The sequence below is a fragment of the Pseudorca crassidens genome, chromosome 3 (genome assembly GCF_039906515.1).
Source record: "Pseudorca crassidens isolate mPseCra1 chromosome 3, mPseCra1.hap1, whole genome shotgun sequence".
NCBI classification, from domain to species: domain Eukaryota; kingdom Metazoa; phylum Chordata; class Mammalia; order Artiodactyla; family Delphinidae; genus Pseudorca; species Pseudorca crassidens.
The window spans coordinates 59,686,959-59,700,285 of record NC_090298.1 but is presented as its reverse complement, the minus strand read 5'-3'; the positions used below and the strand labels follow the sequence as shown (position 1 = coordinate 59,700,285).

General features: G+C 44.2%; 1 protein-coding gene across 1 annotated transcript in view; it reads right to left on the bottom strand.

Moving 5' to 3' along the window:
* ANKDD1B (ankyrin repeat and death domain containing 1B) overlaps window positions 1-13,327 on the bottom strand; it is a 50,433-nt gene that overhangs the window by 8,645 nt on the left and 28,461 nt on the right. Inside the window, 4 exon segments of the mRNA XM_067730217.1 lie at window positions 465-566; window positions 3,462-3,560; window positions 6,068-6,166; window positions 11,660-11,758. Of these exon segments, the coding sequence (XP_067586318.1) occupies window positions 465-566; window positions 3,462-3,560; window positions 6,068-6,166; window positions 11,660-11,758 (399 nt within the window).

Below are 13,327 nucleotides of genomic sequence, written 5' to 3'. Positions count from 1 at the left end.
TATAGGTATCCACAGTTGTGTATAAAGGATGGAGGAGTGGAATAAGAGTATAATATATTTATGTTTGCTGTTATATGCATAAAGAAATTCTGGCAAGAACAGAAGAAACTTACAATAATGGGTATGTATGGCAAGGATAGTATGAGAGCCAGACAAATAGGGACGCGGTAGATGGGAAATTTTTACTGTAAAACCTTTACTAAGTTTTAAATTCTTGAACCATGTAAATCTATCATCTTTTCAAAAAATAAATAATTTGAATTTTTTAATGTATATTTTACTGTTGAGAGTAAAAATTCTTACCAACTTACCTCAATTAAAATTGGGATGTTACTATCAAGATACAAGGTCTCTCCAATTTGTGTCCATCTCACAAAGGATGTGGTAATACTACCCCTCAAGGCTTACAGCTGGCAGGGAGGACTCAGCAAGCAGCTCAGCTAAACAGAGTGAAGCCCATGAACTCACTTTGTCAACAACCTTAGGTCACTGCTCGCCTTCCGCAGGGTTTCCACCAGTTCCACACTTCCAAGATCAGCAGCTACATGCAAAGGAGCTTGTGACCTCTGACATGAGAAAGTTCAAAAATGTAATCCAAGCATGTTAAGGAGAGAAAAAACTTGCATAGTAAAAAGAGAAAGAGAAAGCAAAGGTGTCCTACACAGGCGTAAGGGAAAATAGATAAGGTCACATATTTTTAAACAGGTACAGGAGACATTCATTGCAGTGTTATTTATAACAATGAAAAATTGAAAGGAAGTTACATGTTTAGTAAGGAAACTCATGAGATAAATTACGGTATATCCACATATTGGAATAGTAGGCAACCATCACAAATGATTTTTTTAAATGATTTCAATATGGGATACCTAGAGTAGTCAAGTTCATAGAGACAAAGTGAAATGGTGGTTTCCAGGAGAAGGGGGAGGAGGGAATGAGGAGTTATTGTTCAACGAGTATGGAGTTTCAGTCTGGGAAGATAAAGTTCTGGAGATGGATGGTGTGAGAGTTATGTACATTGTCAGTGTACTTAATGCCACTGAATTGTACACTTATATGGTTACAATGGTAAATTTTATGTTATGTTTATTTTGCCACAATAAAAAATAATTTCAGAGATTTTTTAAAATGAAAAATGCTTATGATACAACATTAAAAACCTTAGCAAAATAACACTATCTAGCTGAGCTCAATTTATAGAAAAAAATAGAGGGAAAGAAGGAAATGCATTGGTGATGTTAAGAATAATAATGTCTAGACGGAGGGATTAGAGCTTATTTTTATTGGCTTCTCAATGCTTTTCTCTATTTTGTAAGTTTCCTACATTATAGTGTATAAAGGAGTGCAAGACTTCTAATTTCTTTCTTGAATAACCACTTTCCCATGAAGAGGATAAGAATGCTTCAGAGAAATATATGAAATCACAAGAAAATCACCCATCTTAACCTCCCACTGAAAGGAATGCTGATGTGAAGACAATTCTAAAATTTTAGCACAGAAAGGAACATTGGTTATAATCTAGCCCAACTCCTAAACCAGAGAGAGGAAGCAACTTCCCAAGGGTCACACAGCTGGGCAGTAGCATCTAGCCCAGGACTCTTGCTACTAGAGCATATGGCCAACCTGCTTGGGATGTTAACATAATTAATATCAACAAGCATTTACTGAAGACCCACTTTTAGGTGGCAATGTGCCCCTCTGGGGGCTCGTTATCCATGACATCAAACTTACACTGACAGACCTATCAAAAGTCTACACCAACATGGAACAGAGACACAAGTGTCATACATCAAATACCCATAAAATCTCCCTGTGGCAAAACTGCTAGAAGTCTAGAAGGCAGGAAATGCACCAAAATGTTAACAGAGTTCTCTTTCTTTGGGGGGATTATAAACAAATTGTAAGTTTTTAGCTTATTTATGTTTTCTTACTTTTATACGTTGTGTGTATTCCTGGTCTAACAAAAACCATAAATGATAAAGTCTACTTCTATAATTGGGTGGCAGCCTAGCAAGCCTCCTTCACTGGAGTGGATCTAGACAATTCTGGTGAAGCCAGAATCACTTGGGTGCTCTGTCCATGTGTAGAGCAAAGACTCTGCCCATGAGGAAAGATGTGGGGCATTAACATAGTTGAATACATATGTATGTTCAATAATAAGAGAGGGGCTTCCCTGGTGGCGCAGTGGTTGGGAGTCTGCCTGCCAATGCAGGGGACACGGTTTCGAGCCCTGGTCTGAGAGGATCCCACATGCCGCGGAGCGGCTGGCCCCGTGAGCCACAGTTACTGAGCCTGCGCGTCTGGAGCCTGTGCTCTGCAACAAGAGAGGCCGCGATGGTGAGAGGCCCGCGCACCGCGATGAGGAGTGGCCCCCGCTTGCTGCAACTGGAGAAAGCCCTCGCACAGAAACGAAGAGCCAACACAGCCATAAATAAATAAATAAAATAAAATTTTAAAAAAAGGCAAAATTCCTTTAAAATAAAAATAAAAATAATAATAATAAGAGAGATTTTCTTCCCCCAAACTTTTGGGATAGTAAAAGACCAGGGAGGAGGACGGTCTCTGGGGAAGGAAGGGACAGAAGGGGAGTTAAGTCCCAATTCAGCTCAGGGCACCAGGGACCTCACAGGCTGGAGTTGGAGCGGACTGCAGAGATCTGAGTCAGTGCTCTGGTTTCACAGGTGAGGAAACCGAGGATGACACAGTGGGTTAGGACACGCATGCCCACCGCACGTGGCTGCTCCCTCACCTGGGAAGGGGCAGCCAGGAAGGAGGGAGGCGTCCAGACGCTCATCTGTCCTCAGGACTCTGGCAAGGGCCCTCTCCCAAGAGTTTTCCTTCCCACTCCTGACCTCTGGAAGAGGGTAGCCCTTCCCAGAGCAGGCCCTGGCTCAGACAGCACCCACCCCCATCCTTTTAATTCTTCCACCTCAGCATTTCCATTTCCTGCCAGTGATGGATGACTTTTATGCGGCATTTGATTCTGCTCCAGTGGTCTGAATTCATGGTGATTTTTAAAAAAATTCCAGGAGGTCTCTTTTGCCTTTGGGCAAAAAGAAGATACATTTACTGTCTATAATATAGAAACAAAGCTTCTTTTCTTGTGGAGAAGAGCTCCCTGCCAATTACAACATTTCACACTGGGGGAGTAGCTTTTGATTTAAATTGCCACCGGCAATTTACCTCTGGGCTACTGTTTATCTATCAGAAGTACTGGGCCTGTTAAAGGTGAACAGTTTAATAACGCATTGGCTGAATCCCAGTTGTGCGTTTGAAAAAGACAAAATATGTGTGTGCAAGTGGGAGTGGGGGTTTACAGAGGCAAAAGGATAAAAATATGCATGTGCATATTCTTCCCAGGAATCTTTAGAGCACCTTGAACTTGATCAAAACTACCCCTAAACACATGCTGAGTTGAAACAAGAAAATAGACTCTCTAGGTTCTGATCTGCCTGGCTTACCTGATTTAAGATGTCAATATCATGCTGTGCACTTAATAAGCTGTTTACCACTGTGATATTGTTGTTGATAACAGCTAAATGAAGAGGGGACTCCTTAGGCTGCAGAAAGAAATGACATTTCAAATTCAAAAGATTCTGGCTTCATCAATCAGATCAAAAAGCGACTCATTTCATCAGACATTTCCTGATAATCTCCTGAATACTGGTGCTGCCCAACATGGTTGCAGGCCCTTAGTAAGTCTTCAGCAGTCACTTCCACGCCAAGGCTGTACAGAAATCCCGCTCACCAGCAACCCACTTTCCCACTTCATTCATTCTAGAACTTGACACTGAGCACCTATTATGGGCCAGGCTCTTTTCAGGATGTTAGGGGTTCAGTGGTGAACATGGCCCATCCTCAGGAATCTTTCATCTAGTAGGGAAAGCAGATATTGATTTTTTTTTTTTAAGTCACAAAATAAATGTACAGTTACACATTGTGATAAGTGCCTTGAAGGAAAAGTGCACAGCGGTAAGAGAGCACATGTGGGTGTGGGCCAAGGGCCAAACTTTCTGGAAGTCAGAAAAGGCTTCCCTGAAGAATTGACATTTGAGCTCAAATATGAAGCTAAGAAAATATTAAATAGCTTAACTGCAGGACTTCCCAGAGGCTTCAAAGAGCTAAAGTGCAGTGGGAACAGCCACAAGGAAGCAACAGCATTCCCCTTCAGCATTCTCCGAGTTGCTTTGATCTTGGGTTCTTCTGCCTAGAGCATGTTGTGGGACTAATGCCCCACTCACCCAGGGGCACCGTCAGTGCTCAGCCCTCCCACCTATGTAGAGCCCAGCCATCGCGTATTCACCAGGCCCTTGCAGCCTGCTCCCCTTTCCTCCTCCTTTGTGGCTAAGCCGCCTGTCTTCCAGCCATGCGCTCAGCCACCTCTACTACGGGCTTCTTACCAGCCCTGTCAGGCTCAGTGCCCACCTCCAGGGTCACACACACAACCTCCTGCTGCCTTTGCTCCCACCCAGCTGCCACTGGCCCAGGAGGCTCGAAAGAAAACACATCTCTGGGGGTAGAAAAGGCAGATGCAAGGAGGAAAAAGGCGAGGAGAACACAGGTAAGGTGTGAGAGAGTGAGGTGAGGGGCATTTAGTGGGTAGGAGAGGGGCAGGGGTACAGGTGTGAGAGAGCAGGGGCAGAAGATGCAGTGAGACTGTGTGGACAACAGTAGTTGAGCTGAGAGGCAAAATGCGTGGAAAGAGGGAACACAGATGCGGCAAGGTGGGTGGTGAGGACAGGGTGCAGTGCTGCTCAAGCGGAGCAGATGATATTAATCAGCATCATTTATGCACATACAACACACTCTCCTAATGGTGCCTACTACTCACTCACTTCCCCTACAGTTCATACTCTGAAACACCGGGCTAACAGCTTTTCATTCACAACCACCCTAGCAGTTAGGGCTTCTCTTCCCCACTCTATATATGAGGCACAGAGGTGAAATCACTTCCTCGAGGCATCGGAGCTAGGAAGGAGCAGAGACAGGATTTGAACCCAGATCTTCCTGACTCCAGCAGCAGCACCAGGCTCCTTCCCAGGAAACAGGGGTAGACGGATGGAAGAGAGATGTAGTGAGTTAGCAAGGGATTCACCAGCACACAGAGGAGAAGGAAAGCAGAGGCAGGTGGAATGCTACGTCTGCGTATGTCAGACTGTCCAAGGGTGAGCAAGGGAAGTGGGAGACAGATGGGGCAGAGGGGCAGCAGGAGGGGAAAGCTTTCTGTGCAGACCTCTTCTGCTCAGGGAGGACCTTCTTTCTAGGGGCGCTAAGGATGAAAAAAGAGAACGTATCCCTCGTCCCAGGGACGTAAGCAGTGCCCTTCCTGCTGGGACCATTGGCCTTGCTGGGGCCCAATTCCTCCTGAGAAACAGGAAGCATCCTTAGATGGACCAGGCAAGGTCAGAACCAGTTCCCCTAATGCCATTCTCCAAAACTACCAGTCATGGGTTAAATCATGTCCCTCCTCTCCAGTTAATACAATAAATAGTAATGGCTAAGCAATATTAGAGAAAAGAATATTCTCACAGGAGAAATGAAAGTAGAGTGAAAAACAGGGGAATGATTCCCCATCTAATTCCAGCGCAGAGGGCCTTTGTTAATTCTACCAAAGCCAATTCGAACTTCAGAAAACCTAAATCAATACAAATGACTGACTTTTAAAAGAAAAACAAGATCAGTCAGTGAAGGGGGAAAAATAATCATTCTCCTTCCTATTAACAGCAGTTTCATTATTTTCCCAGACTGATAAATTTAATACAAGACTGGCATCTCTAGATACATAAAAAAAATTAACTGCAGCAAATGTAAATATTTAAAACACAAAGATTTCATTTTGTTCAGGAACTTCAATGACTTTCTAAAATTCATCCCTTGGATTGTATTTCTTAAGATTAAGACTCCGTCTCCAGAAGAAGCCAGTCGGCCCTCCCAGAAAGAATTCCTCCTTTGTGATCACTCGTCTCCCCGCTCCAGCCCTCCATGCATCTGCAAGGAGCATCTCCCAGCACAGCCAGCCTCACAGAGCGGGGATCAAAGCCCATGTTATCATAATAGACTGACTCACTTCCACCTTCTGGTGCAGATCAACGTTCTCACTGAAAAGAAAGCTGACAAAGGATGCGTGGCTGTTCCGGGTTGCTATCTGCAAAGCACTGATATCGAGCTGCAGGAGACAGGTGGAGAGAGAAGGCACGGAGGGAATCCCATTAGAATCTAGCATGGTTTCTGGTGTTCATTCCATGGTAATCAATTAATACAATAAAATAGTATGCCTAGTTAAAAAAGAAAATTCAACGTGTTTCTGATCATTTGGGGGCGGGGGGGGGGCTTTTGGTTGCTTCCAGGTATCTCCCATTTAAAAGAGACAAGAATCCTAGATAACACGTGCCTCAGGCAAATATGAGCTAAAATCCTTCCCTTCTCCAGGAAGTAGGAAGTGGACTAGGGCCAAGCCTTCTCCCTATACAACCTGCAAACCCCCCCCTTGAGCCAAAAGGGCTGAACTTGGTATTGGCCCCAGAAGTGCATCCACCCTCTCCCGCCCTGACCATTTACTAGCAACTCTCCCCTTTACAGGTACCACCTGAGAACTCAGCATGATTGCTGCCTATGTGCAGGTTCCCTCACAGCCCTTTCACTCAACTTCTTTAGCGTCTCTCCTTCACTTAGTGCCCACGCTAGAGGGCAAACTACTTAGGTCAGGGCCTCCTCCAAAAGGCCTTGCAATAAGACAAGGTCAGTGGATAGTTATTGACTGATTACAGTTGGTCCCCCAAATTCACGGGTTCTGCAACTGCAAATTCAACCAACTATGCATCAAAAATATTAAAAAAAAAAAAAATTCCACAAAGTTCCAAAAAGCAAAACTTGAATTCGCTCATGTGCTGGCAACTATTTACATAACATTTACATTCTATTTACAATTATTTACATAGAATTTACATTGTATTAGGTATTATAAGTAACCTAGAGATATGTAAAGTACATGGGAGGGGACTTCCCTGGTAGCTCAGTGGTTAAGAATCCGCCTGCCAGTGCAGGGGTACGGGTTCGAGCCCTGGTCCGGGAAGATCCCACATGCCGCGGAGCAACTAAGCTCGTGCACCACAAGTACTGAGCCTGAGCTCTAGAGCCTGAAAGCCACAACTACTGAGCCCGTGAGCCACAACCACTGAAGCCCGCACACCTAGAGCCCATGCTCCACAACAAGAGAAGCCACCGCAATGAGAGGCCTGCGAACCACAACAAAGAGTAGCCCCTGCTCGCCACAACTAGAGATAGCCCGCGCCCAGCAATGAAGCCAAAAATAATAAGTAAAAAAATTTTAAAAATAAAGTACATGGGAGGCTGTGCACAGCTTACATGCCAATACTATGCATTTTATTTAAGGGACTTGAGCATCCTCGGATTTTGGTATCCCAGGGAGGGGTTGTCCTGTAATTTCAGGATTGCTGCAAAGTATTTTCAGGTCCTCAGAGTAAGGAGGCTGTATGTAGGTTAGTATGTTTTCCTAAAATGGCTGCATAAGTATGTCCCATCCAATCTGCTCTTCTGCAATGTGACCCTGCCACTCCCCACCAAGGAGTGGGGTTTATTTCTTCACCCCCTTGAATCTGGGTAGACCCTGTCACTGCTTTGGCCAACAGAATATGGCAGAGGTGACAGTGTGCTCGTTCCAGGTGTGACCCTTAACTGGCCTGGCAGCTGCTGCTCCCTACATCATGGAAGCCAGCTGCCATGCTATGAGAAGGCAATGCAGATGCTGCACGTTGGTGCTCTTGTCAAGAGGCCCAGCTGACAGCCAACCTCAACTGTCAGGCATGTGAGTGAGCCACTGTGGACATCCTCCTCAGGTAAGTCTGCAAACAACTGAAGCCCTGGCCGAAACTGACTGCAACTGACTGCAACCACCAGCTGAGCTCAGTCAACCCTCAGAGCCAGGAAAGATAACAGTGCATTGTTCTAAGCCACTGTGCTCTGGGTTGGTTTGTTATGAAGTAATAGATAAGTGGTATAAATACTCACAGGAATGATACACGCTCTGACCAACTGGAGTCTAGCTTGAGCTGATACTAAATGTCTATATGACCTTGAATAAATGGCCTCTCAAGGATGGGCCTCTATGTCTTCCTCTGTAAAAATGACATAACCACCTATATTATTAGTTTTCTATTGCTGCTAATAACAAATTACCACAAACTTAGTGCCTTAAACAATACAAATGTATTATCTTACAGCTCTGCAGGTCAGAAGTCTGAAATGAGTCTCACTGGGTGAAAATAAAGGCCTTTCTGGAGGCTTTCAGGAGAATTCATTTCTTTACCTTTTTCAGTTTGTAGAAACCACCCACATTCCTTGGCTTGCAGCCCCCTTCCTCCACCTTCAAAGTCAGCAGTGGTGTGCTGAGTCCTTCTCACGTTGCATCCCTCTGACCTCCCTGCCGGCCTCCTCCTTCCTTTTTAAAGGACCCTGGTGATTACATTAGGCTCACCTGGATAATCTCATTGTAAGGTCAGATGATGAGCAACCTTAATTCCATCTGCAAAGCAACCTTAATTCCCTTTTGTCATGTAACCTCACATACTCACAGGTTCCAAGGGTCATAATGTGGACATCTTTGGGGGCCGTTATTCTGCCTACCACACCACCCTACCTCTTTCTCTCAAACCAAAGCAACACTTGGAAAATAAATGAGCTAGTAAATGTGTACAATAATCACAAGTATCATCTTATTCATTCCACAAAAATTTACTGAGCACTTATTACGTGTCAGCCCCCATGTTAGACCGCGGGGGCTATGACTAAACCGACAAGGTCTCTGACGTTACGTTCAGTAGGGCTGGACAATCAGTTGATTGGTAGATCAGCAGATTTAGAACCCATTTAGTAGATTCTAGACATTAGTAGAAGAATAACATCAGCTAGTGACAATGAGAATGCTACAATGAGAAGTAAAACAGCATGAATGGATGGCTTCTTTCCAGTGAGTGATCAAGAAAAGCTTCTTGGATAGGGTGACGTCTAGACTGAGACCAGAATGGTAGGAAGTGTCCCCCCAATGGAAAGATCTGATGCAGAAACAGGCTTGTGAAGAGCCCAAAGCCAGTAACCCTATGGTGGGAAGAGCTATAGGAGTCTGTGGCATTTTATCCATGAGGCACAACAGGCACAGTGTGTAGGGCCTACAGACTTTTTAAGAGCTAAAGAAATATTTGAAATCTTAAAAAAAAAGGTTGGGATTCCCTGCTGGCGCAGTGGGTAAGAACCCACCTGCCAATGCAGGGGACACGGGTTCGAGCCCTGGTCTGGGAAGATCCCACGTGCCAGGGAGCAACTAAGCCCATGCGCCACTACTACTGAGCCTGCTGCGCTCAAGATTCCGTGAGCCACAACTACTGAGCCCGTGCACCACAACTAATGAAGCCCACGCGCCTAGAGCCCGTGCTCCGCAACAAGAGAAGCCACCGCAATGAGAAGTCCGTGCACCACAATGAAGAGCAGCCCCGGCTCGCGGCAACTAGAGAAAGCCTGCGCGCAGCAACGAAGACCCAACGTGGCCAAAAATAAATAAATAAAATAAAATAATTTTTTTTAAAAAGTCATGCCATTCTTTATTAAAAAAAAAAGTTGGTCCCAAGATACCAAAAGAAAAGCACAAAACTGAAGTGAATATTTAATTGACATGTTCATACTTCATTGATTGCTAAATGTAATCTTCATAAGGTATTCATTACACTGTAAACAATTTGTAGGTTAAATTTTTTCACCTCCCTCGAATTCTCAGGTCTGCACAGAGTTCTAAGAAATCAGAGTCAATCATAAATTAAGGTAGTTTATCGTATCCAAATGATTATAAATGCACAAATAAAAAAGCCTTTAAAAAATAATTTACAGCAAAAGAAAAGAGATATTTAATGTGGAATGCGGGGGCATTTAAAGTTATTTGATAAGATGTGAGGATAGGGCCTCCAGAAATATGGAATTCTTAGGGTCTACAGAAAGTCTTCACTTGACCCAGGGTAGCTAGGCAGCCTCTCCACCCAGCCCCAACAGAGGCGGTCTCCATAGGCAGCTAAATCCACAATCTCTCCCCACTACCCTCCTCAGAAATGACTCCACCTTTACCCCCTCCCCTTAGCTGGGTGGGTGCAAAGCAAGCTCCTGGAGAACAAGACTAACTGATGTCAGCGGGTGAAGCATTTCCAAGATCAAACACAGTAATGGCCTACAGATGTGAAAGCAAAATGAGCCGCTCACAACCCTGGTGTGTATCCTTGCTTCTGGCTTCCTGCTTCCTGCTGCTTGTTTCCCCCGGGGCCTTTACTGGACTGGGCGGAGACAGGTGTGGACAGCAGTGGGGTGGGGGGGGTGGGGGGCTGAGGCTATTGATCCAGGAAGTGTGCTAATGAACTCCAGGGAAAACCCAAGATAATGTAAAAGATGTAAAACTGACTTAGGACAATTTCCAGGCTGTCTGGATGAGGCCAAGGCCATAAGGATATGGACAACGTGGAGCCTACAGTCCGGGCAGGGTGGGGAGAATGCGAGAATGTGAAAGCCATTACAAAGCAAAACCTTCAGAGCGCCAAATAATTAAGTACAGAAGGGAGGGAGGCACAGAGCAGCGAGGCGAGCCAAAAGGAGTGATCCCAGGAGGATCTTGCTAATAAAGGAGGCCTTTCCAGGGAGGCTGCAGACTGGGGGCAGAGGGGCACCTGGGCATGACAGGAAAACAGCACCGCTCTCCATATTCTGAATGTTTCCTGGGCCCCGTGAATTCTTAACTCTGGGCTCATTTATCGCATAAAAAACCTTGCAACGTCAGTGGGAATCACCTCACCCTACATATTCCACTCTCTCTTGCAATCTTGTCTATGTATATATAATTTTATATAGTGAGGGACTTCCCTGGCAGTCCAGTGGTTAGGGCTCAGTGCTTTCACTGCCATGGGCCTCGGTTCCATCCCTGGTCCCACAAGCTGCTCAGTGCGGCCCAAAAAAATTTTAAATAAAAAAAATTTAAAAATAAATGAAGATCAGTGTCAAAGGATCTCAGCACCAAAGTATTTTGTATTTTGTACCTAGAAGAAGGCATCATCCTGTCTTCTTCAGGCTCCAGAATGACCACTTGGCTTTTTACACAATTTTCTTTTTCAGCATCTACTGTGTATAAGCCAGGTACTACTTGTTTCTAGGAAGAAAACAAAGTAGAATAAAAGTGTCTGAGAAGCAACAACTATTGCTACTTTTGCCCTATTTTCAATTATTCTCCAAATAAATTATTCCCCAAATAAATAGGAAGAATGGTATTGTTTTCGAGGAAATATTAATAGGGGAATGTCAGAGTTACGACATTAATTCTTACCCCAAAGTAAGCAAATTATTAATACAATCGGCCCTCCAAATCCCTCTGCCCCCCACAGTTGGATGGATAACCACGGATAAGGACTGTATTATACCATTTTACATAAGGAACTGGAGCATCCATAGATTTTGGTACCCCTAGGCAGGTCTTACAACCAGTCCCCCACGGATACGAGGGACAATTGTATTAATTCTACAAAAGCCCAGTGAATGGGTCAGTGCAGGGCCAGATTACGCAAAGAACATTCTGAGTCCCCCTCCCTGTGTGAGTAAGTAGACATGGAGCACATACTTCACTTGGAATGTTGATATCACTTCCTGATGCCAGTAGCACTTTGCTGCATTCTTCATGACCTCCTTCAACAGCTAAGAAGAATGGTGTTTCGCCATTCTAACAAACGGAAAAAAAGTTAAAATGAATTGCCTCTTGGCATGGAATGAAATTACTTGAGAAACAGCATGCTTTCTCTATCTCTTGTGCATTACTCTTAATAGACAGCATTTATTGAGCATCTATGTGCCAACTTATACTGCCAAGACTATATGCTTTGGTACAGTTTAACTGCACAACGACTCTGAGGTCAGGGTTATTATCCCCACTTTACACATAAGGAAACTAAGCCTCAGTTGAAAAGTGGCAAAGCTAGGATGCAAGTCTAGCTCTTTGGCTCCAAAGGCTGCATTCTTAACTACTCTGTTATGCTGCCTCCTTTCTCACCTTCCCTCCATCATTCATACTCTCGATCTTTATTAATCTAACAAACAGTTATTAAACACGTGTTGTTTGTCAGACAGTAGTAGGCACTGGGATTGGGAAGACAACTAGAATCCAGACCCTGTCTACAAGAAGGTAACAGCTTGTTAAGAAAGATAATCATGGAAATGAGGAACTAAAATGCAGTATGAAATACAAAAATAGAAGCACATTTGTACCAAGTACAGTTTTAACCTTTAAAACTGATTTAAAATATTGCATGTCATTTAAAAAAAATCTAATACCCTACCTTAGTAATTAAGGTTCCTGAAACTCATTATGATAAACACTAGTAGGACAAAGTGAGTTTAGTTTAGGCCACAACATAGAAAAGAAGGAACTGGTCTCACACAATAGCTACTTGGATACTTCCCCCTCCTCATGCAGATTCTTTCCTAAAAATATTGGGAAGAAATGCAGAATTCCTTCCCCATGTCCTAACCATTCTCCACCTTGGACATTATTCTGCCTAACAGCTAGGATAAGTTCAGACAATTTTACTGGTAGTTAATTAGGTACAAACAATCATGTTAACAGGGACAAAAGAGCATGGAACCAATGTTCCTATCCCACCGAGATGGAAAAACTATATCCCAGCAGCTTCCCCTGAGAGCCTGGGACAGCCATCTGTTAGAGAGGAATTTCTTTTCATAATCTGCCTTCTCCTTTTCCAGGAAAAGAGATGCCAAAAGGCAAACCCCAGTGGAAAAATATTTGCAAAAACTGTGAAGGAAAGAATTCATGTCTTTAATATATCAAGAGCCTAATAAACATTTATATCTTTGACCCAGCTATCCTACCTCTAAGAATATACCCAAAGGAAATAATGAGGAATACAGACTAAACTTTGTATACAAAGAGGTTCATGACAGCATTACTTCAATAGTAAAGAAAAACTGAACAAAACCTAAATGTCAGGGGCTTCCCTGGTGGCACAGTGGTTGAGAGTCTGCCTGCCAATGCAGGGGACACGGGTTCGAGCCCTGGTCTGGGAAGATCCCACATGCCGCGGAGCAACTGGGCCCGTGAGCCACAACTACTGAGCCTGTGCGTCTGGAGCCTGTGCTCCGCAACAAGAGAGGCCGAGGTAGTGAGAGGCCCACGCACCGCGATGAAGAGTGGCCCCCGCTTGCTGCAACTAGAGAAAGCCCTCGCACAGAAACGAAGACCCAACACAACCAAAAATAAATAAATAAATTTATTTAA